Below are 25,447 nucleotides of genomic sequence, written 5' to 3' on the forward strand. Positions count from 1 at the left end.
CTCAGAGGTTAAGAGCACTGGCTGTTCTTCCAGAGGTCCTGAGTTCAATTCCCAGCACCCACATGGTGACTCACAACCATCTGTAATGAGATCTGGTTCCCTCTTCTGGCCTGCAGGGATACATGCAGACAGAACACTGTATACATAATAAATAAATAAATCTTTAAAAAGAAAAAAAATTATACTATATCAAGCTGATAATAGAAAAATAAATAAATTAAAAAAAAATAAATTTAAAAAAAAGAGCCAAAAGAAAGGAATGCACACATATACAAGATCTCTTGTTGTTCTGCATATAGTGTAGTACTAGCTCTTTCCTCATCAATTACCTCTGTAGCCCAGGCTGGCCTCAAACTCAGAGATCCACCTGCCTCTGCCTCCCGAGTGCTGGGATTAAAGGCGTGCGCCACCACCGCCCTGCTGTTTTGTGTATTTTTTTTTTAATTTTCCGGAGCTGAGGATCCAACCAGGGCCTTGTGCTTGCTAGGCAAGCGCTCTAGCACTGAGCTAAATCCCCAACCCCTTGTGTATTTTTAAAAGTAGCTTTACATTTTAAAATCTTGCCAGTATGATAAGAAGGATCTGGGATTCCAGCATTAAAGGACAAAGAGGCAGGAAGTTAATTGCAAATTCAAGGTCAGCCTGGCTTTCTAGTGAGTTCCAGGACAGCCAGGACTGTCACACAGAAAAACCCTATCTCGAAAAAACAAGAAAAACAAACCAAAACTCGCTATGGCCTGGTGTGGTGGCATAAGCCTTGAATCTCAATACTGGGGAAGATCTCTGTGAGTTCAAGACAAGTCAGGCTACATAGTGAGTTCCAGGACTTCCTGGACTACATAGAGAAACCCTGTCTCAAAATAAAGAAAGAAGTACAGGATACTTAAAGAGACAACGTTTATTTTAAAATGGTTATTCAACTTCTGGTTGGGTACCCACAAAATGTGCTTTCAATGAATTAAAAAGCTCATGATGGAGGAGCAAAGGAGTAGGAGGGTGGAGAAGGGGAATCTGGTCATCCATAGTGTTTGTTTTGCACATTTATGAATGATATTTCATACTTCCAATACCACAAGACTTTCCTTGTTAAAGAACCAAAACAACCAGCAGCGTGGTGGTGGTGCACACCTTTAGCCCTAGCACTCAGGAGACAGAGACAGGTGGATCTCTGAGTTTGAGGCCAGCCTGATCTACATAGATAGCTCCAGGCGAGCCAGGGCTGTTACATACAGAGAGAATTTGTCTCAAAAAACAAAGAACCAAAACAACTTCAAGGGAACCCATTAACACTTGTCTCCCTGAAGAAACTGATTAAATTTTTACATAACTGAAATAGTTACAGCAGCAAAAGGTTTGTTTTCATGACCGGGTTTCTCTGTGTAGCCCTGGCTGTCCTGGAACTCACTCTGTAGCCCAGACTGGCCTCGAACTCACAGAGATCCGCCTGCCTCTGCCTCTGCCTCCTGAGTGCTGGGATTAAAGGCGTGCACCACCACCACCCAGCTCAACCTCTTTTTCTTGCTCACAAAGTGCACAGTGCTGTGTTTTCACAATCTCTCAGCAATGCTAGAAAATTCTTCACTTGGTTTGGTTAGACAGTTTTGGAAATAAGTCTATTAGGATATGCTGACATAATGTAAATGGCACAGGAACGGTGATACTGGATTGGTCAATCTAACCAAGGAAATTGCACGTTCAGACAAAGGAGACCTTGAACAACAAAAAGCTCTATTTCCAGCACCCCTTGTTGAATGTTCAATTAGACCAACCATTGTCCTTCTACATGTGGTTGTTCATAAAAGCCAAAACTGTCCTTTGAGTGTTCAATTTTACTGTGAAGTGCTTACCATGGACACAAAAGCTCAAGCTTAAAAAATAATGGTCATCAGAGCCACCCAGAAAGAAGAACAAAAGCACCATCTAGCACCTGGGCTATTGTCTCTTTGTCTTCTAGTGTGATTTGTCCCCACTGCCATCCTTGTTCTCTCACAAGTTTCTTTCAGCCCCTGTGGAAGGCTTCTCAGTGCTACATGACCGCTCTCCACTGAAACCACAGGAAGAGGACAGCAAGTACTTTCAGACACAGACTCTGGGCTGGAGAGCTCTCACAGCTCCTTTGGATTTTTTTTTTTTTATTCTGCATTGGAGGTAGCAATGGGTAAGCTAGCGGGGACAGCATGGCTCACTCCAGGGCTCTGCAATGAAAGTCTTGTTGGTGCCAATCAATAAACCAAGATTCTCTTCTTGAGGGAAGAGCTGGCTCCCACTTGAGGAGAATAGAAGAGAACTGAGCAGACAATGGCCTCTTATCTAGAAGCACAGAAAATAGTGCCGCAGGCACATAGCCACAGGACAAGATACAAGTCTTTTTTGAAATCCCGAGCCCTTCAGTGCATTTAGTTTTTTTTTTTCCTCTTTGCAAATGGTTTCAGGCTGTAGACTTCGAACATCTTTTTGGACAACATTCTACGGTAGACTTGGATTGGGGGGATGAACCAAGGTTTTGGCCTCCACTTTATTTTTGTTTTCTTTCTTTCTTTTTTTTTCCCCCTTGAGAAGGGTCCCACACTGTAGTTCAACCTAACCTGGAATGCATTTATGTAGCCCTGCGTGGAGGCAGGAGGATCATCTCAATCTCCCAAGTGCTGGGACCCCAGGCCTGAAGGACCAAGATCAGGCTCAGCTTTGCCTTCATTTTGACGTGTATTTTCATAGTCTCTTTTAGGCCAAGAAACCAAGTTATCATTGAAGAAGTAAGTGGACCTACGTGGCCTTTTGAGCCCTGCCATTTCACATCTTTAAAGACGCCTAGCCTGAGGAAAAGTACATCCCTAGGCAGAGTTTAGGAAGGCTCCCCAGGCTTCTCACCTTTGTTTTGCAGATCTTTATCTTGCCTTGTTATCTGTCGGGCTTTCTCTGTCGGGCTTTCTCTGTTACAGGTGTGCTGTTTTCCCATCTTTTCACTGTTATGCCAGCTGGTCACTGTTTTCATCATAGCACCAGCAAATAAATTTCTCATTTCCCAATTCACTGGCTAATGATGGCTATACTACCATAAAACTGGTTTGTTTTTCTTTAATCTTATTCCAATTTAAAAAAGGGGGGGAGAGGGAGGCCAGTGAAATGGTTCAGCCTGAGTTCAATCCCCAAAAGTGGAGAGAACGCACCAAGTTTTCCTTTGACTTCCACTCGCATACTGTTGCCTGCACACTGTGGTACATGAGCCCACACACATACACGCAACAACAATAATATATTAAAAATGATTTCTGGAAAATTTTTCTTTCTTTTCTTTTTCTTTCTTTCTTTCTTTCTTTCTTTCTTTCTTTCTTTCTTTCTTTCTTTCTTTCTTTCTTTCTTTCTTTCTCTCTCTCTCTCTCTCTCTCTCCCTTCCTTCCTTCCTTCCTTCCTTCCTTCCTTCCTTCCTTCCTTCCTTCCTTCCTTCCTTCCTTCCTTTCTTTCTTTCTGGAAGGTTTCAAGACCAGTTTTCTTCATTGTGACTGGTTACAGACTCCAAGGGGCTCTAGAATAGTATCCCCACACATCTGGAGAGCCTGGGGTGCTTCATCAATGTATTTTGTTCAGTTCAGCTTCATTTAACCTTTGGAACACTCTTCCAGTGATTGCAAATGGGAGCCGCATGTCCCAGCTTCCTCCTCCAGCGATGGTATTGCTGTGAAAAGTGGGTTTTAAGCCAGTAGATTTCTGGGGACGTTACAAGGGATAGGAAGGTAATACACCATCATTGGTGTTAGAGTGACTCGAAGCAGCTGATATATTTACAAATGACTCCAAATTTCGAATTTCTGCATAGAAAAGAAAAAAAAAGTGAAAGGAGCACAAAAGCACCACCTTCAAGGCAATGCCCAGCACAAGCCTTCATCGTCTGGCCCCTCTCGTCCAAGGTGGAGGTCCCCTTTCCAGACAGTAGAGTCAAATGGATTTCATTAAAACAATCCTGAGTATTACTGTTAAGTGACTTTTTGGGTTTACCTAACCAGACTTGAAGTTCCCTGAGGGCAAAGATTTTCTCTTTTCCCTTTTATGTTTCTCACAGTGCTTCGAATATAGAGATGTTAGTAAATGTTACTTTATTGGCTGAAGAAAGTATGCTCGACTGCTAAGTTCCCGGAACCAAACCTCCCAGGTGCTAGTCAGGCCCGGCTCCTGGGCTGGTTCTTTGAAGGGGCTTTCCTTGCTCGGCTACTTGAGACTCACAAAACAACTGTTTTCATAGTAGCACAATATCTACTAACAGCCTGGGAATGCTCTCTCAGATGAGGGAAACCCAGACCAGTTTTCTATGAGTCAAATAGCTGTCCGACCGGGAGCATGACCTGACATTCAACAAGTTTTACTTAAGCACCTTGCATTAATCAGGAAGGCCTAAACATCTGCTGGTAGACTCCGAGAGGGCTGTTCTTAAAGCGGAGAAGCTGAGAGCATTCACTGAAGGTGGCGCACTTGGTGGGGGAGGGGCTTGCCAGGTATATCAAATGAAACGAGAAGGCCGGTGTACCGGAGAGTTTGTGTGATGAACCTTCTTTTTCACTACATGCTGTGATTCTGTGGGGGCGAAAATTAATATTATCAACTTTCTTTACACTCATATCCAGGGTTCAGTTTGGTCAACGATTCCAAAAAACTGAAGCAGCATTTGAGGACTTATTTTTTATGTCGCCAAGGGACTAGACAGCAAACATTTTTACACAAGCTCACTGATTTTTCTTACTTCAAAGAGTTTTTTTTTTTTTTTTTTTTTTTAAAAAGGCTCTCTAAGCGATCTAACTATAGCCTCTAGTGGCTTGTAAAAATTGCTTGCTGATGTGACAAGTTATCTTAAATTTTTCTAGGAACAAGGCAGGAGGTATAAATTAATAATATGACAAAATGTCCGAATGCTGCACTTGAAACCGCAGGAGGATCCTAAGAGCTGTTTTGTCAAAGGAAGGCAATTCGGGATTCACTGTAGATGTGTAGTTTAAGCAGATGGCAAATGAACGCATTTAGTATTGCTGAATTGTCTTAAGCTCAATGGCATTCGCGGACCATAACGATTTGCAGAGCTGTTCTGCTAAACGAAGTCACAACTCAGAATCAGGAATTTTGATGAAAACGAATCATCTTTAACATTTCTATGGTTGCTTTTTGGCATGTAAACTCGCAGCAGGTTCCCGAGTAATTGAGCATTTACCCTGTTATTGTAGACTATTACTCTCCCGAATACCACAACGATTTTGAATTTTCGGGCTATATGGTTCAAACCGGACACATTTAGGTTCACTCAGCCCAGAGAAAGTATCATTCTTTCTCATCAAAGTACTTAAATTCATGGGTGGAGTCCGAATCGAGAAGCATTCAAATCGGTACCGGCTCCCCCATCATTTCGAACAGTTCCGTCTCGGAAATACAATTTTCGCATCTATTTGCTTAGAACTGACACACTGGCCATGTAAACTACCCATTTTCTTACGAAAGGAGTTCATTAAACTTTTCTAGACGTCTCTGGCATTCCTGCTAACATCGACATCAATGGCCAGGTAGTAGACTTCTACTTTAGCACTTGCCCAAAAAAAAAAAAAAGTAATCGACGTGCGTTTTTGCCCTTCCGCCTCTCTCTTAAAAACTTGCAGGCTCTTGCCCCACAGGGTGCCCTCAACCCGGAGTTGCCTTGACAAGGTTGTCGCATGCGCTCTCTATTAGTCGTGTTTGTCGCAATGGACCTTGGGCGGAAGGTTACGTAAGAGCAAGTGATTTTGATTACAGTCATTTGATCGGTAGTCTTATTACGCGCTACCTCCGCGGGGTACTTGATTGTAACAGAAAGTAGTTCCGGCCAGTGTTGTTTCGATCGAGGAGCCATCGCCGCCATTTCAAGACAGTGAGAGGTAGATGTCTAACAAGAGTTCCTAAGATTCGAGTCCAGTATCTGCTGCCGCCCCTTAAGCCTTCCAAAACACTGATACGGCTGCTGCCTTTTTCCTGCTACCTCTAGAAACATTCTTGCCAGTAGTGGCGGCAGTAGAAGCAGTTACCCCCTTCTTGCTCTATTTCAAGAAGCTCCAGATGGCGTCTTCCGTGGGCAACGTGGCCGACAGCACAGGTACCAGTGTCCCATTCTACTTTGGCAGACGTCTCTTTGGGGTCTGGTGCCGTCTTGTATCTCTCATCACTTCCTTCCCTCTAACCATCCCCATTACATCAGTGGCATTGCTGAACTCTCGAGTTCTACTGCCATCTGATCGGGTATGATGCTGTCGTCCGTTCCGTAAACATTCCCTCGTTGCTTGCTTGCATTTTGCTTGCTTTTGGGCTTTTTCGTTGTTTTATCCCACCAGTGTTCTAGCCTTCTCTCTCGGGACGCTTTCTAGCACACGTGTGCGCTTAGAATGTCTTGGAATGGGCTGCATTGGAATCCCTGCTCTGTCTCCATCGCAACTGCTTTCTCCCCCAATTCCAGCTTGTCGCTCCCGCCCCCCGTGCACTTCCACCTCCCACCCTCCCATTCTTTTTCCCTTGGTCACATTTAGTCCCCCTCTGCCAGTTTGGGGCCGGGGTGCTATTTTGATGTAATCCTAGTCTCACTTTGCATCAGGCAAAGACTAGCGAAAGCTCCTCGATGTGCTTCCATGTAACCTCAAGAAGAGGGGACCTTGAGTCCGCACGCCTGCCTGCCAGCGCCTTCTGGTGTTCTTGGGTTGAGCGGCCCCGGTTTAGGTTGGAAATTTCCAGGGGTTCTCTTAGCCATCGCCCAATTGCACCCGCTGCCTCCGTCCTGAGTTTCCCACCCCGTCAGCCCTCCCCGCTCGTGGCAACCACACCCTTTCTCTGCAAGTGTGCCAGCCGGACGATCGTTTCCTATCCTTGGGGAAGAAACCACCTCGGTGCGTGCTTGGCATCGACCACCCTGCCCGCCCAATTCTCTCTTTGTGTCACTTTCTCAATGTATTCCTCCGCCGCCGCCTCTGGGTTTTCACCCCCATTCTTTAGCCCAGTTATCTCTTTATTCATAGGGTGTGTATTTTTTTTTAAGTTTCCATTCTTGCTTGAAGAGTTTGTAAAGCACCTGGAGTGTAGCTGCACAAGTGCAAAGCGGTTGCCCCTTTTCGACAATTCATTCCCGAGCCTTCGCTACTGAAAATAAGAAAACACCCAAATTGTAGGATTGTCCTTCAACTGCCTTTCCAGATTGAGGCTATTTGGGGCGGGAGGGAGTGAGGAACCGAGCTGCGCTTCTAAGGTTTCCAAGAGGATATTGTTTTTTGTTGTTTCGCAGTTGTGTGTCAAGATTTCAGTTGTTGGTTTTGGACATTGTGCGATAGATAATAAATGGATGAATCTTCAATAGTGTGTCATCCACAATTGATGGGAGTGGGATTAATAATTAGTCCGATCCCCGCCTTCCCGTTTTCCCACAGTGATTTTTAAAGATTTAAGATTCTGTGTTAGATTTTTGTAAGGGCTTGCCCTTTTCTGACTGTTAACTTTATTTGAGGAAATGACCAGTATTAAAGGAGCAGATAAGCGACTTGGATACGTGCCGACAAGTAATATGCTAAATTTAGGAGCTAGCAAGTGCTGCATTCTTGTCTAAAATGTAATTTTCTCGTTTATCTTAAAGCTCCGACCTCAGATTTGGACACAGATATTCCTGGTCTTTGTTTTTGTGGTCAGCTGTGCATTCTGTCAGGAAATTGCTTTCTAGGGTATCCAGAGCACTCATCAGCTCTGATATGGGGGAGCTTGGCTTAAATTTGAGCTTGTCCCCATGACCTTGGTAAAATTATGTACTGCTAAGTCTGTGGTTTCCCATTCTAACCATCTAGATAGACTAGAGAGTGTTATGGTTGAATTTCTACTTCATCATTTATGAGAGAAATGTTTACAGCTGAGCCTTAGGCATGTACCTGGGCTTCAGCTTTTCATTGTCAAGTCCCACAGAACAAAAGTATTTTTTGTCATTTATTTTATATTTTGCCCAGTTTTCTATATTGTAGCACTTTTAAACTATTGCAACGGTAGGTTGCCTGGATATTGTACAGGGTTGTTTTCAATGTCCTAATCCTTCGGTGAAAGCCGGGAACACAGCGGAAAATGTTAGCGCTAAGGAAGTGTAGGTGGGATTTAGCTAATTTGGTCTTCTTGTGAGTCGTTGCCAGTAGAGGAGCAGCACCCTTTGGGTCTTTGTTTAAAATGTTTGGTGAACCCATTAAATGCTTTAGCCCTTGACAGATTCTAGATTATCAGCTGCTTTAAAAGTGAAAGTAGCACTTGGACTTTCAGTTGTTTTCCTTAGGCTTGTTTTTATTGTTGCTCCTAAAAAAATAAAGCTGTGAAACTCACAAATAGCAGTATAAAGAGTTATGGAGACACCTGGTGTCACCTGCACCGAGGAAGTGTTAGAATATCCCAGCCCTTACCAACCCAACTTGAAATGTAGGATGAAGTATTGTTAGCCCTAGGTTGGTGCTGTTCTGATAAATCTTTGTAACTTTTGCAGATTTCATGTTTAATGTTTTGTGTCAGTATGCTAACTACCTGTGATTTATAGCTCAAAACTACAGACTTAAAAAGAATCTCATTTGGAAGTAAATATTACTGTGGTTTAGAAAAGGAAGCTTTAGCAATGGGTGGATTTGAAGATCAATTCTGTAGATTGGGGCTTTAAATAAAATGCAGAACACTCTAGTGCTTTACATAGTTTCAAGCATTTTCATCTTTAAGTTTAATTTACCATATTTTTACATTTTTTTTTTGGTTTGCATTTCTAACTTTTTGTTTTCCCCCCTCCTTCCCTCAAATGTTTTGATGATTCTCCAGAACCAACGAAACGTATGCTTTCCTTCCAAGGGTTAGCTGAGTTGGCACATCGCGAATATCAGGCAGGAGATTTTGAGGCAGCTGAGAGACACTGCATGCAGCTCTGGCGACAAGAGCCTGACAATACTGGTGTCCTTTTATTACTTTCATCTATACACTTCCAGTGTCGAAGGCTGGACAGGTAGGAGATGTCGGGGTAACCTGCCTCTGGGTGCTGAGCTTAGAAAATGAGAACTAAATATTTGAACTTGAGAGTTTTCCGGTGCTGGCTTTCATCTGAGGCACCAACGCACAGGTGCTCTTTTTTTGCTCATTTTTGACATGCCTAGCTGCTAGGTTTTCTCCCCTGTTTTGTGGGGGTGAGCACATTATCAGTATGACTAGGTTTTTTCCCCCTAGATTTTATCACTTGGGGCTGCTGCTTTATTAATTCTTTTCAGATAATTATTCTTAGTGTACATCTGAGCATCCAGACCTGTCAGCTTAAGGGACTCTGGTAGGAGGGGCATATTCAAGGTAGTTCAAGTTGGAAATACCCTCCTTAAATCGTTGTTGCTTTTAGCTAATCACTTGAATTAATCAAAAGAGAAGAATTTGTGCTTTGGATCTTTTAGTAAGTTATCATTTTGGCACACTTAGGCATTGAAGATGTGTGTCATTAAATCTTAACAACAAATGGAAAATGAGATTCATGCACATAGCATTTTTATTCTAGATCTTAATGATTACGTTATACAATAGCAGTTTGGTGATAGATTCAAATAAGAATTTCCTTACATAAGAACCAGCTTTCCTATATGGAATCTGGGTATGCTGATCTTAGAAAAGTTTTAGTTTTCAAACTTGTCTTGTGTGTGCTGGTTAAAGGGTAATGTTCCCTAGAACAGGATTTTCGGAAACTGTTACGGTTGTGGATGAGCCGTGCCTCCTCTTTTCTAACGTGCATATCCATGCATCAACGCTTTCCCCTTTTCCAGATCTGCTCACTTTAGCACCTTGGCAATTAAACAGAATCCCCTTCTAGCAGAAGCCTATTCGAACTTGGGGAATGTGTACAAGGAAAGAGGGCAGTTGCAGGAAGCAATTGAGCATTATCGACATGCCTTGCGGCTCAAGCCTGATTTCATTGATGGTTATATTAACCTGGCAGCAGCCTTGGTAGCAGCAGGTGACATGGAAGGAGCAGTCCAAGCTTACGTCTCAGCTCTTCAGTACAATCCTGTAAGTAAAAGTTTATCAGTTGTTTCCCCTTCCCAGCATTCCAGAAAACAAACATCATTTCATACTTTAGACAGGAAAGAAAGTCAAGAGTTGAGATATGTTTAATATGTTTATGCACTTGAAAGATGAAATAGGTTTAACTTGGTCTGCATGAGTTAAAAAAAATTTACCCTTTTTAAAAAGTTAAATAGCATAAAAATTATCCTTACAAAAAAGCTGTATCAGCCGGGTGGTGGTGGTGGTGGTGGTGGTGGTGGTGGTGGTGGTGGTGGTGGTGGTGGTGGTGGTGGCGGCGGTGGCGGTGGCGGCGGCGGCGGTGGTGGTGGTGGCGGTGGCGGTGGCGGCGGCGGCGGCGGCGGCGGCGGCGGCGGCGGCGGCGGCGGCGGCACACGCCTTTAATCCCAGCACTTGGGAGGCAGAGGCAGGCGGATCTCTGTGAGTTCGAGGCCAGGCTGGTCTACAGAGTGAGTTCCAGGACAACCAGGACTGTTACACAGAGAAACCTTGTCTCGAAAAATCCAAAAACAAAACAAAACAAAACAAAAAGCTATATCAATTCTTTTGGTACTGCTAATAAAGCACAAGACACTTTTTTTGTGTTATTTTAGTGAACTTTGGGTAAATTCTGATGGGTATGTACAACATTTCTTGATTTTTCAAGGAATGATGGGTAAAAGATCTTTTTTAAAAAATATTTTTATTTTATAATTAATTTAATTTTACATATCAGCCATGGATTCCCCTGTCCTCCCTCCTCCCACCCTCCAGCCTTTCCCCCCAACCCTCCCCTGATTCCCACCTCCTCCAAGGCAAGGTCTCCCCTGGGGAGATTCAGTTGAGGCAGGTCCAGTCGCCTCCTTCCTGCTCCAAGGCTGAGCAAAGTGTCTCAGCATAGGCCCTAGGTTCCAGAAAGCCAGCTCATGCACCAAGGAGGGTAAAAGATTTTAATCTGTAATATAAAATGGTTTTTTAAAAGTAGCTAGTATATTGGTGATGTGTACAAAACGATCTCAATTTCTTCCCTCCCCCAATATAGTTAAAAGTAGTAGAATCAAGGCAATTATACTTCCAGACCAGACTTTGCATTAGTTCTTCAATTCTTTTTTAATCTAAATTGCATATGTTTTCAAGGGAGCAAGTGTATTCTGGTTGACAGATATTAGGCTCATACTGTGTTAGACTCTGGGAAAGATCAAAATACAGCGTGTGAAACAAGACATTTTTAAAGAAAACACAGGGATGTAAAACTTGCCCTGGAAACTGTTGATGTAATTAAGGGAAAGTGGCTGGAAACTTTTAAGAGATAAGTGTTAGGGATGGGGGTGGGTCTTGGCAGCCTGAGCTTCGTCAACATTGACTTTGCAACCACCCTGGAAGTGCTTAATGATTAACTGGTATAGCTGCCGTTATCGAAAGTCTTCTACAAGCTCAGACACTGCTGCTTCAGATAAAAGTCTTTCTGAATCTTTACCATGATCCTTTGAGGAGCATGGCATTATTTCCAGTTTTACCAATAATAAAAACCTCAATAGACTTTCGTTATGTAACTTTCTTGAGATCACGTAGCTAGCAATAGTGAAGTGGATGATGAAACTTGAAGTTGAATTATCGAAGCAAATGTTGACATGCACGAAAAATGAAAGCTCAAAAGGGCCTTCTGTGCCCAAAGGCAGCCCTTGTGCCAGCCTGGAAACCATTCTGCATATATGCCTGGCTCTTGACTCCAGTTTTATAATTTAGCAAACAGAAGCTTATTTTAGTAGTTTGCCAAAGCTTTGTGATAGTTTTTCATTTTAACATCTTTTAAACAATTATTTTTAAAGTTAATTTTGAAAATTAAAAAACTTCTATTCCTTTTATTTTTAAAAAAAGATAAAAATCACTGTATGGAATGGCTGTTTTAACTGTTAATTGAGATGTATAGAGTTTGGGTCTGGGCCAGTTGTTTGTTGGAATGACTACCTTAGTTTAGCTACATGTTGTTTTTATTTGTGTGTTCATTACAATAAATTTTTTTTATTCATTGAGTTTTTAATCTAGTGAGAAATTGCATAGGCTTGCAGATAATGAAAGCAATTTCTTACATAGTCTTTCAGAAGTTCTCCGTGTATGTTTGAAATTTGAGTTCATTTGTAATTTTTATTGCAGTCCTAGCTGGTTACTGACAAAGTGTTAGACAGCTAACCTTGAACCTTGAAGGGGCTGCCTTTGGGGCGTGGACTTGATTCTTCTTAAGGCCCAAGATACACTACATTGTTTTCCTTCATTGTTTCTCCTTTACTTGTTGACTGTGTAAACTCAGCTTGGCTCTCTTGCACAGTTGTAGTCGTGGTTAACTTTGTTCATTTATTTTGACATTGGGTCTTGTGTAGCCTAGACTGGCCTCTAACTCAATAAGTAGTTGAGGATGACCTTGAACTCCTGATTTTTCTGCCCTTGCTTCCCCAGTGCCCAGTTTATGTGGCACTGTGGCTAGAACCCAGGACTTTGTGCATGGCAGATGAGCACTCTTCACTTGAGCTAGATCCCCAGCCCTGGCTCAGGTTTTTAGTTGCCTGTCTGTGTAGTAGAGAGTTACCTTTGCTGACAGTTGACCATAGGATTATATTGAGAAGGGAAATTAAAGTGAGAAACAAAGCCACGCTACTATCTAAATATATGCTATGCATAGTTTGTATTGTTAAATATCTAACCTATTAACAGGAAACTTAACATCATGTACTTCCAAAGCAAGATAACACTAAAACAACGAGTTTACTTCTTAACAGCATTGGGGTGGCCCCCACCTGGCTCTGCTTCTTATAGGGAGAGATGCTAGCTACTTTTATTTCTTTTTATTTTTTTTTATTTTTTTGGTTTTTCGAGACAGGGTTTCTCTGTGTAGCTTTGCGCCTGTCCTGGAACTCACTTGGTAGCCCAGGCTGGCCTCGAACTCACAGAGATCCGCCTGGCTCTGCCTCCCAAGTGCTGGGATTAAAGGCGTGCGCCACCACCGCCCGGCTTTCTCTTTTTTTAAAAAATAATTTATTTAACTTTATTTTACGTGCATTGGTGTGAGGGTGTCGGATCCCCTGGAACTGGAGTTACAGACAGTTGTGAGCTGCCATGTGGGTGCTGGGAATTGAACCCGGGTCCTCTAGAAGAGCAGCCAGTGCTCTTAACCTCTGAGCCATTTCTCCAGTCCTTATTTCTCTGTTCTTAACAGTAAGAATAAAAACGGAGTTGTGTGAACTCCCTTGATTTCACTTCAGTACGCCACAGTGGTTGTGTTTTTAAGTTTTCAGGATGAAACTTCCTGTCAAATGCCTGTTGACAATTCAGCTCTGCCAGTGTTTTGAGTCTGTTCCTTACAGTGTGTTCTTTGTGCTATATGCATTGCTACTCTAGCATGGGCTGGAATTGTAGGTGCAGTTGGCAGTCTGAAAATTAGTTGGAGAAGCTCTCTCTTTTTTTTTTCCGAGACAGGGTTTCTCTGTGTACCTTTGGAGCCTGTCCTGGAACTCACTCTGTAGACCAGGCTGGCATCGAACTCACAAAGATCTGCCTGCCTCTGCCTCCCAAGTGCTGGGATTAAAGGCGTGCACCCCCACCCCCACCCCCACCCCCACCCTGGCTGGAGAAACTCTTATTTTGGTTTTGTAGAAGTGAAAAATGAAAATGTTAAGTTCATTTTACTGATTTCCAGCAGTGCTTCCTCTTGTAAGTTTATAGATACGTCAATTTAAAACGTAGTCTGTGACTGTATTACAGAAATTTTGAGATAGAGCTGTTCCATATTTTTATATTTGGAGCTGCCTTCTGTAATGTTCTGTGGCTCAATCCATTTGCTGACATTTTTATTTGTCATATTTTAAGGCACTGTTTCCACTAGTGTTCTCTCTATGTTGGCTCATTAGAATTGCCCATACTGGCAATCCCTTTATAAATTATGCACACGGTTCTCCTTTGTGTGATAGCTGTGAGCCTGAGTGTGTAAGTGGTTGAGAAGTGGTTTCAGCTTGGATGGTGCATAACACAGTGCTGAGAGTGACTGGCATCCTATCATGTGTTACTGTCATGTTGATTTTGTTCTTGTGAGAGTCCCAGATAGCTGAACCATGAGGAAAACCTTCCATTTCTACTTCTCTCTACTCTTTTTTGTTGAGGTTGCTGGAAAGGGCCACATTTAAATATTCAAGTGCTTATTTTTGTGTACAGTGCTTGGTGAGGAGTTGGGGAATGTGTTCTGGAGGGGTTATCTTGTGAGACAGACCTGACCCATGAAGGAAAAAAATGATACGAGTTCCTCGGGTGATTATTGTTGGAGAGTATTAATCAGAGGACTTCCTTGAGAGGTGCTTAGAACCTAAGCATTTCTGTAGGAAGGTAAACAGCAAGTAGACTTACCAGGCTCAAGTGGCGAGTAAGTAGTAAGGAGAAGTGAGTGTCGTGGAGCAGAGTCAATTGGAAGACTTCAGAAGAATAGAGGCTGCCGAGTTTGAATTGAATTTGAGAGGCAGTTGAGAACCATTGGAGGTTTTCATCAGCCTGATTTTCCTCAGTGTGTGCCTATGTAGAGGGTCCAGAGGTGGAACATTAAGAGGAAAGCTGCTGGAAGCAGTTGTTACACTGGGGGGGTGGGGATAGTTACATAGGTATACCTTATTTCTGGTTCCTTTAATCATACCGTTTTTTCCCCTTGTTTTTGATGCCTTATTCCTTTAAGTCTCTACTCAGCTATGAAGGCCCAGCTTAAATCTCTTTGAGAGTGTATGTCTAACTTATTTTCCTTGGTTTTTAGATACATTATTAAATCAAGGTTTTCATAAATATTAACTATGGATGGGCAGAATGAGCCAGGTTTAAGCAAAGTGATTTTCTTAGATACTATTTTGATTTGACAGATTAAGCAGAATTTGACACAGGGTTTTGAATGGACTTTTGGAGAATTGTAGTGTTCTTGTATTTTGTAGACATTTAAGTATTCATACGTGTGTGTGTGTGTGTAGATTTGAATTTCATGATTATGTTTATTATTTTGTTTTTTTTTAAATATTGTTGTTATGTATATGTGTGTTGTATCTGTGCACATGGAAGCCCGAAGGAGGTGTCAGATCCCCTGGAACTGGAGTTATAGGTGGTTTAGAGCTGCCTAACATGGGTGCTAGGAATTGAACTCAGGTCCTCTGGTAGAGTAGCATGTGCTCTTAACCATTGAGCCATTTCTCCAGCCCTATTTTGGCATTTTTGAGAATGATTTTCACTTAGTCTAGGCTGGCCTTGAACTGACTGAGTAGCTGAGAATGACTTTGTATTCTTGATTATCCTGCTGCCACCTCCCAAGTGGAGTTATTGACATGTGCCACCATGCGAGCAGAGAGAGAGTTGTTGTGTTTGTTTTCGTGGTATCAGGGATTGAACTCAGACCTTGTTGTATCCCCGGCAAGTGCTGTGCCTCAGAGCTCTACTCTCAGACACTCTACTTGTCTACTTACAGGATATGTTTTGCCTTTTCCTAAAGTGGACTTATTATTTTAATGTAACCTTGAAGGTATTTATATTCTCATTTTCTTTTTTTTACAGCTCTGGAGATCAAACCTAGGGCTTTTGGCATCCTACTTAATTTTCTACCAACTGACTTACATTGCCAATACATAAAATCTATTTTGTTGTAGGAAGCTGTGATGAATCTAGATGATATAACTAAATAATCTTCCACTAAGAGTTCATAGAAACTAGCTGGTAAAATTATGTAACAGTGGGTAAAAATATATAGGTGGGGCTGGAGAGATGGCTCAGTGGTTCAGAGCACATGCTTTGTCTTCCAGAGGACATGTCAGTACTATGAACCAACTTAACAAGGTAGCCCTCTGTTACCTACACAAAGTAAATAGCAAGATTATAGAATTCATCCCAGTACCCATGTCAGGCAGCTCACAGCCACCTGTAACTCCAGCTCCAGGACAATGCAATACTTAGAGCCTCTGAGGGTACATGCACTGATGTGCACACCCCATATTCAAAATTAAAAATAATAAAACAAATCTTTAAGAAAATACAGCCTTGGGCTGGAGAGATGGCTCAGAGGTTAAGAGCACTGGCTACTCTTCCAGAAGTCCAGAGTTCAATTCCCAGCACCCACATGGAGACTCACAACCGTCTATAATGGGATATGGTGCCCTCTTCTGGTGTGTGTATACATAATAAATTTTGAAAAAAAATTAAAAGAAAATACAGCCTTAAACCAGGCAGTGGTGGAATATACCTTTAATCCCAGCACTTGGGAGGCAGAGGCAGGTGGATCTCTCAGTTCTAGACCAGCCTAGTGTACAGAGCGAGTTCCAGGACAGTCAGGGCTACACAAAGAAACACTGTCTCAAAAAACAAACAACAAACAGCCTTTAGGCCCTTAGTTATTGTAGTGTTTCTGATTTTTGTGGCTCAGAACAGCCATAGAAATTGGTGAAACTCTAACAGATCTCCCACTAAAAAGTGGTAGAGGGAGCTTGTGTAAGCAGATTCTTTAGACATAGCCTGCCAAACAGAGGGCTGCCTTGTTAAGTTGGTTCAGAGGAGGAAACCTATACAAAGTAAATAGCAAGATTATAGAATTCATTATTTCTCAGAACACAAATAGGAGTCCAAAGTGTTTAGACTAGTTACAGAAGGTGATTAGTTGGTATTAAGATTAATGAATGGTACCTGTGAGTTGTTTGCATGTTTTGTTTATTTATTCGTGTATTTATTTAGAGTCAGTCTGATTCTGTAGTGCAGGCTGGCCTAGAACTCACTATGATATTAACTGCGCTTGGGGGTGGGGCTTGAACTCATGACGATCTTCCTGCCTCAGTTTCCCAAGTGCTGGGATTACAGGTGTGTGTTACTGTGCTTGGTACATGAGATGCTTTGAGGATTACTATCAGCCTGTTCTTAAGGCCACTACAAGATAACCATACTCTTCCAAAGCATCAATCACTGCTTGAGGGACAGCACTAACTCAGGCAGATCATGGAATTGTCCCAGTTTAGATAGCCATTACCTTTTTGTATCATCTAATGGATGACAGTAAACAATATAGAGGCAGTTTATCAGTAAAACTAACCGATTCTGGAAACCATTATACAGTTGCTGGAAGAATAATGTACATGATAGTTCTTTGGAATATTTAATAAAATTCCACTTTGTAGGATTTAAGGTTCTTTCACCCACGTAACAGTTTGGGATGATAAACGTGCCACATATTGCCATTATCTCTGCTTGTTATTGAGTGATAAATTCCACTGGCAAAAGCAGACTGTGCAAATAAAAATTTAAGCTCACTATCTGTTGAGCATGTCATCCGATGAACGGACTGGTGTGTCAGGGCTAGCAACACAGTTGAGCTGCTAATAAAAAGAGTCAGCCGCTTTTCATTATTCACCCACTCAGCTCTGATGGCACTTAATTCTAATGAGTAATCTAGTGGCAGGTGGCAGGATTGAGGCTGTGGCTGGATGGTAATCCTCCTGCCTAGGCATGAAATGAAGTAAGGGTTTCTAAATAACCCTGAAAGTCAAAGGGTAGGTTTGTTGACAGGTAATCACTTGCTGAGTGCAGCGCTGTTTTTCCTGCTGTGGAAAATTTCTGCTCCTTGATACAGGAGTGATTCATCATAACCTTGAATTAAACAGTTGAATAAATATGCGATAATTTTTTTTTCCCCCGAACCGGGTGATGTTTGGAGAGGAGAGAGGCTCTAGACAGGTCTTGTAGTTGTAGTCTTGTGGTTGAAACCGAGGAGACCAAATGCATTTGAAAGGATATTAGACACTAGTTCCATATACAGATCTCCCAGCCAGAGCTGGAGCAGCAGCTGATATCAAAACACATTTATATCTGTGTGGCTGAAGATAGTATTCACACTAAGCAAGAGAAATAAATTCTGTAAATGTTTTATAAATTCAGGTTAGATTTTCACCATCAGGTTACTTTTGGATTTTCTGGGAATCAGAAGATGAATTTTGGGCCTGTGCTTAAGTTTGTCAAGTGCTGCTTTTAATTGACAATAAAATGGCAGAGCTAGATGTGTTTAAGTGATGTTGGGATATTTTTGATGAGAAAACAGTATAACTAATGACAATATCTCTGGGTTTCTAGGATTTGTACTGTGTTCGCAGTGACCTGGGGAACCTGCTCAAAGCCCTGGGTCGCTTGGAAGAAGCCAAGGTAGGTGTTTGCTAGAACACATTTAAGCATTAGTTATGAAAACCTGTACCTTTTGCCAAGTCTTCAACTCTTCATTGAGCTATCTTCACAAAATAGTCCTATGAAACTGAGGAAAACTATCGGCATGACTTGCCTCAGACTAGAGCAGGACCAGGCTTTGGCATATCTGTTCTAAATCTGGGGGTAAAGCAAGAACGTGAGCATCGTGGAGCCTTTCTGCTGAGCTAGATCATCTCTATAACAATGGGCTCCATCATGATCTTATGTGGGAATCAATAACATTCCTTCAAATCTGAGGCTTGCCTGCTGGTGACAAGCAGAGTGCCTGTGATTTGGCTCAAGACGCCTATATGATGCAGGTGCCATTGAAAACGCTGCTCTTCTAAGTCCTTTGTGGCTTGTAAGTGGAGAAGAATTTCATCCAAATGTTACCCTGTAATACTGGCATTTCAAATTCTTATTTAACCTTCCTCCCTCATCTTCCTCACCCTTTTTACAGTGGAAGAAAGGCTGCTAAAATATTGCAAATTATTGATTGGAACCTCCTGCCCTTCCTGTCCTCACTTCCTCCCCAAATTCCTTTTGCCTCTTTCCCCAATCCTAGTTGCCTACCTTCTTTTTCTTCCTCACTTCCTTCTTTTATTCCTCCCCACCCACCTCCTTTTAAAAAAAAAAAAATCAGAAGGACAAAGCTGGTTTGTTTGGGAAATGGACTGATCGAAAGAAAACTTGCCAAAGTGGAAAGGTGGCTTTTAGCATTCTGTGTTTCCAAATAATGAATTTGAACACCAGGTTGGGTTAATTAAAGCTTTTGGTATAATTTACAATTAAATTTATAAATGCAGTTGTCTTGTTACAAGCCACCTTACGCAACCGCGCTGCAGGGGTGAGGAGTGGGGAGAAACCAGAATGCTTCTGAAACTCCCACCTGTTGCTCTGAGCCCCACGCGCATGCTAATGCGTGGAGTGTATGCGCAGCGTAGCTGTCTGTTTGACTGCTCATCCAGGGAGGGAGAAGGCTTTTCAGCACCACCTAATGGTAAAAGCACTAGTTTTAAGTGCAAAACTCATAAATTCTGCCAACACTATGGATTAACCTTATGTAGGTTTCCAGTTGATGAACTATGTTGATTTCAATCTTAGCTGATAAAGCAATTGGTAATTTCTAGAACAAATATCTGATATGCTCCTATCAATTGTCACCCCACCAAGCGGACAGCTAACATGAATTGCACTTCACTGCAGCTTTAGACATCGGTTTAGGCTGAGACGTTGCGCCTGCCTTAGGTTGCTGACTTCTTTATTTCAGAGCTCTGGAGACACCTAGTTTGAAAAATGTCATTCTGTTTTTTTTTGTGAGAACTTAGTAAACCAGAAAATACTCTTGAGTGAAATGCAATGTATTTCTTTTGTAATCAGTGCATTTGAAAATTCAAGCCAGCATACATTCCTAGTAGATGGCAGCAAAATTAAGTTGTCTTTGTAGAAAATGAAGAGCCTTTCTTCCAGCAAAAATCCCTGCTGTATGCAATAGCCCTGATTAACCCTCTCCCTTCTGCATGTTTCCCATGTTACAGACTTGAGACTGTCCTCATTCCCATATGTAATAGACATCCAAAGAATTTCAATTGCTTTGTTGAACTTTTACTAATGATCTTGTTTTTATTTTCTCTCTTGTTTTTGGTTTTTCACCATTGATATTGTATTTAGAAGGTTTCAGGTGGGTGAAACCTCCTATTCCATGCGTAAGGTGCCTCGCTGAAGGGAGCTCGAGGCCTGGATCTAGGGCAGACACACAACCTCCTCCTCCTCTTCCAGCAAGGAACGCACCGAAAAGTCACATGATGAGAAATATGGTAACGGGTTTGTAACTGCCACAGCAAAACAATTTGCCTCCATGCCTGAATCTTCTGTCTTGTGGCTTCAGAAACAGCTTAAAATAATTTTATTTACAAGCAAGTTATGTAAAAGAATGTTTTATACTATAGCCACAATTCTGTCAAAAATAAGTAAAAGTTAATTAAGATATTAAAATTATTAGATAATTTACTAGTAAAAGCTTCTAACTCTTCTTGTTGTTCATTTTTTTTCCTTTTTCTTCTTTGTTTGGATTGCAGCATTCTGCTCTTCTGATGATGCGCTGTGACCCTGCAGTAGCGCAAAGGCTGCGCAGCGTTAATGCGCATTGCGTGCGAATGAGCCCCTGTGAACGGTTGACTAGATGAGTAATCTGATTGACTGGCTCTCTCAGCCCTATTCTGTAGCCTTTTTTGGATAAAATTGGGTTTTAACGTACCTTGAGTCCAACTAATCTCATTAAGCGAATATTCTCTGCGGGCCTGTCTAGTAGATTAGTGGATCTGGTTGGCCGTTTGCTGCGTCTAGGGGTGTTCTATGTAGCGCAGCAGTTCGCAGCGATTGCGCAGTGCGATGCTGTTAGGTGGCGCCAGCGATGTTTGCGCTCGCATTACAGGGACCTCAACCTAGGTGCAGTCCTGTCATGTGAGGTTTTATTTTCTTCCTCAGAAGAGAGGCGTGGGCTGTGAGTCTGAAGAGTCTGAAAGTGAAAACGTAACATGATGCTGACTGACTGGGCAAAAACATTTTTGTATGGCTCAGTGGCTTAGTTTTGATCTTAAGAAGAACATTATTGTAAGCAACATTTCCCTCAGCTTTTTTGGTTTTCTATAAAATGCATGATGAGAGATTGAAGGCTTGGGGAAGTTCTGTAGGAAAGAAACTTTGTTGTTTGCTTTGTCTGCTCTCCCACCCTTCAGCTCATTTTAGAGCTGAAGATGAACGTGAATTTATGATCCTCCTGCCTCTGTCTCCCAAGTGCTCAGATTACAGGCCTGTGCCCTATACCCAGTTTAAGAAACCTGTTTTCTATTTTAGTTGATGATGAAATTGGGTGTTTTTTGTTTTTTTGTTTTTGTTTTTGTTTTTGTTTTCGTTTTGTTTTTCCTGTGTTATGTCTTGGCATTTTGCAGAACACCTTTTGGGAAATTTGGGCTGGGGAACTTAGACTTCATTGGTATCCTGTTGAACACCAGTCTCTAGAGCCTGAAGGTATTCAGATAAGAGGAGTACAGCATTAGTGTTTAGCAGCACCCAACCTCCCAGATGAGTCCCGGGATGAGGATTACTCTTCGGTTGGCAGAACTGAACATGGTGGTTTGCACTTGGGTTCTGGTGGCGCAGGCGCAGGAGCAGCCAGCTGTGGCAGCGCATTAGTTTTGGCGCAAGCGAGCCTATGCTGCAGGGTCACTTTTGGCTGGTCAGAGAAGAAATAATGATATCACCTTCTTCCCCCTCCCCGATCTTTTTTTTTTTCCCCTTTACAAATTTTCCCCTTTCCCCTTATCTCCTTCCCCTCTCGCCTTCTTTCATTAAACCCTCCTAAGGCATGTTATTTGAAAGCAATTGAGACGCAACCAAACTTTGCAGTAGCTTGGAGTAATCTCGGCTGTGTTTTCAATGCACAAGGGGAGATTTGGCTGGCAATTCATCACTTTGAAAAGGTTAGTCATTAATAATTGATATTTATGAAATGCTTCTGTGTACAGAACGTTCTTATTAGAATAAAACAGTAGGCAGTTACTTAACCAGCTGTACGGTCGTTTTGCTTCCTTGACAGGACCGCAGCATTTGCAGGTGGTGTGTATATAATATGGCAGTTTCTGAGAACTGTGCTGAGAGTGTACATTAGTCATTGAAAATGCTTTTTTATTTATTATCATTAGTTTGTTTTTTTTTTTAAAGAGGTCTCATAGAATGGCTTAGAACTTACTATGTGGCTCAGTTTGGCCTTCAACCTAGTGGCAATCCTCTTAAGCCTCCTGAGTGCACGGATGAAGTACCACATCTGATTTTAAAATGCTTCTTTCCCTCAAAGGAAGTAAGGAATCTATTTGGAGTGAAGCAATAGTACGGGTTATAGAGGGATACACTGAAGAATGACACAGCTGGCCACATGAGGGAGAACTGGAGGGTTCCGAGGGTCTTGAAAAGGCCGATTCCAAGTCTGGAATAGGAAATAATACAGCCTTGTCTACAATAACTTGTCATACCAGAAAGCAAGGAAGTATCTGTTTACTTATTGATACACTTGTCTTTTTTTTTTCTCTTTTTTTCTTTTTTTAAAAGGGTCCCATAGTGCCCAGTGGTGGTGGCACATGCCTCTAATCCCAGCACTTGGGAGGCAGAGACAGGTGGATATCTGTGAGTTCGAGGCCAGCCTGGGCTACAGAGCGACAGGGACCAAAACTACACAGAGAGACCCTGTCTTGAAAAAACAAAACAAAACAAAGCAACAAAGGGTCTCATAGCTAAGGAAGGCTTTGAGTTCAAATCTTAAAAGACTCATTGATTTTTGTGTTTATGCCTGTGAGTGTTTTGCCTGAAAGTATGTCTGTCACTGTGTGTGTGTGTGTGTGTGTGTGTGTGTGTGTGTGTGTGTGTGTGTGTGTGTGTGTGTGTGCGCGCGCGCGCGCGCGCGCGCAGTGCAGAGGCACTGGAGCTAGAGTTACAGATGGTTGTGAGCCACCATGTGGGTGCTGGGAACTGAACCTGGGTCCTCTGGAAGAGCAGCCAGTGCTCTTAACCTCTGAGCCTGCCTTCTCACTAGCCCCAAACCTTGAACTCTTAATCCTACCTTAGCCTCCCCAGTGCTGGTGTTATAGGTGGGTGCCACCACATCTAGCTTTTATTTGAGAAATAACTATTCAGATTCTTTGCCCCTTTTTAAAATTTAAAATTAATTTGCTCTCTTACTTTGCGTTGTTTTATTTAGGTCTTCACATGTTATTATTAGTTCTTTCTCAGATGAATGGTTTGCAGTATTTTTAGCCACCACGAGATGTCTCTTTACTTTGATAATGATTTTCTTTGCTGTGTATAGTTTTATATTATTAGATTTGTCTTTTTTGTTTTGTTTTGTTGCCTTTGTTTTAAATACAAGCAAAACAGATATTGTGTGTGATCACACATGTGGAATCTAAAAAAGTCAGTGTCAGGCTGGGTTGGTAGGTAGGATCCTTAGAACTCAATGGCCAGCCAGCCTAGTCAAATTGGTGAGTTCCAGGCTCATTAAGAGACTCTGGCTCAAAAATAGGGTGGAGAATGATTAAGGAAGATATGTAGCTCCAATTTTTGGCATCCACACATAAACTGAATGGCACATACATGTGTATATACATACATCAAATGTGTGTACATACCCTCCACACACATCAGGTTCACAGAAGCAGTAAGGTGGTTAATAGATTCTAGTGTAGATAAGGTTGAAGGTAGGGGTAGGAAAATATTTGTTAAAGGCTATCCACTTGTAATTGACTGTGGAATATGCTTTAGTGAGCTATTACCCTGGATGGTAACCACATTTGTATGTATTATATATTTCAAAATTGCTAAAAGAAGCTGGACACATGCCAGCTCAAGCCCAGGAGCTCCAAGTGAACCTGGACAACACAGTGAGAACTTGTCTCACTTGACAAAAAAGACTGAAAAGAAAAAAAAAAAAAGAAAAGCAAAATGAAAAAATCTGGATATGCTGGCACAGGCTAATAATTCTAGTCCTCAGGAGCTTAAAGCAGGAGAGATTATAAGAATTCAAGGCTGGCCTGGGCTGTATAGAAAGATTCGACCTCAAATAATAAGAGAACAACAAAGTCTTTTTTTTTTTTTTTGGTTTTTCAAGACAGGGTTTCCCTGTGTAGCTTTGGTGCCTGTCCTGTAACTCACTCTGTAGCCCCAGGCTGGCCTCGAACTCACAGAGATCTGCTTGTCTCTGCCGCCCGAGTGCTGGGATTAAAGGTGTGCGCCACCACCGCCCGGAGAACAACAGAATCCTAAGAGGCCTGGTGAGATGGCTCTGGGTAAAGTGCTTGCTCTCTGAGTGTGACACCTGAGTTCAGTCCCTAAAACCCAAGGTGGAAGAAGAGAACTGACCCCACAAAGTTGTCCTTAGACATGCATGATCTCCACCACACACATACGTATACCCACAACAATAACAAATGAAATAGTTTTTAGTTAAAGAAACCTCTGCACATATATTTGATACAGGCATTATGTAGCCTAGACTGGCCTAGAACTTGATCCTTTCACCTCTATTTCCTTAGTGCTGGGGATTACAGGTGTATGCTACCAAGCCCGGTAAGACTAAATTTTTAAGGCAGGAAGTGGTGGCACATACCCTTAGTTCTAGCAAAGGTAGGTGGATCTCTGTTAGTTCCAGGCAAGCCTGGTCTACATAGAGAGTTCCAGGCTGACCAGGGATATATAGTGAGACCCTATCTCAAACCAAAACCCCAAAACAATAGATTTTTAAAAATGTTCTTTAAAAAGAAAAAAAGGAAGTTGGTGAGGTGATGAATATATGACCTTGATTTATTTTATTATAATTTTTTTTGAAACAGGGCCTTTCCACATAGCCCTGATTATGCTGTAGCTTGCTATGTAGACCAGGCTGGCCTAGAACTCAAGAGCTGTACTTCTTCTTTTGGGCCTGGGGTACTGGGATTAAAGGCATGTGCCAACACACCTGGCTTTGATTGATCTTTTGACAGCATATCCATAGGTCAAACTATACTGTACCCTATAAATAACAACCCCCCCCTCTCAGTCAGGTAAAGCTTGTTTGTGTATGTGATGGGAGGGATCAAACCTAAGGCCTTGTACATACTGGACAAGCATTCTGCCATTGAATACCTGAACCCTCTTTATAAAGAATATTCTACATAATGAATGGAGGAACAGTAGACTATTACCATTAATAAGTTAGGTATTTAACAGTGGCAAAGAAAGATAGCATTGGACACTGCTGTTATAGGACTAATTAATTCCATCGGTGAAGTAGGCTTTCAAAGAAACGAGGGCTGAGTGTGTAGCTCAGTGATAGAATGCTTGCCTAGCATGTGCAAGGCCCTGGATTCTGATTCTTAGCACACACACACACACACACACACACACACACACACACACACACACAGAGCGCATGGTACTGGGTGGGGGGCGCACAGGTAGGTTTTGTGTGCTTCTAGTTTTAATAGTTTTCAAGAGAGTGGCTAGATGGCTAAGGGATTTAAGAGCATTGGCTGATGTTCCAGAGAACCCAGGCTCGATTCCCAGTACCCACATGGTAGTTTACAACTACTAGTAACTCCAGTTCCAGAAGATCTATGAGTTTGAGTCCACCCTGGTCTACATAGTGAGTTCCAGG

General features: G+C 42.1%; 1 protein-coding gene across 2 annotated transcripts in view; it reads left to right on the forward strand.

The window, feature by feature from the left end:
• The first annotated feature begins 5,845 nt into the window (after positions 1-5,845).
• Positions 5,846-25,447, forward strand: part of Ogt (O-linked N-acetylglucosamine (GlcNAc) transferase) — a 44,731-nt gene continuing 25,129 nt past the window's right edge. Inside the window, exons 1-5 of one of the 2 annotated variants that reach the window (XM_052733942.1) lie at positions 5,846-6,103; positions 8,821-9,001; positions 9,798-10,041; positions 18,157-18,225; positions 21,630-21,746. In XM_052733942.1, coding sequence (XP_052589902.1) covers positions 6,067-6,103; positions 8,821-9,001; positions 9,798-10,041; positions 18,157-18,225; positions 21,630-21,746 — 648 coding nt within the window. In that variant the 5' untranslated portion in view covers positions 5,846-6,066. The remainder of the gene's footprint in view (positions 6,104-8,820; positions 9,002-9,797; positions 10,042-18,156; positions 18,226-21,629; positions 21,747-25,447) is intronic. The other variant, XM_052733951.1, reaches the window with a different exon arrangement.

The sequence above is a fragment of the Peromyscus californicus genome, unplaced genomic scaffold (assembly GCF_007827085.1).
Source record: "Peromyscus californicus insignis strain IS unplaced genomic scaffold, ASM782708v3 Scaffold_10__1_contigs__length_136768540, whole genome shotgun sequence".
NCBI lineage: Eukaryota > Metazoa > Chordata > Mammalia > Rodentia > Cricetidae > Peromyscus > Peromyscus californicus.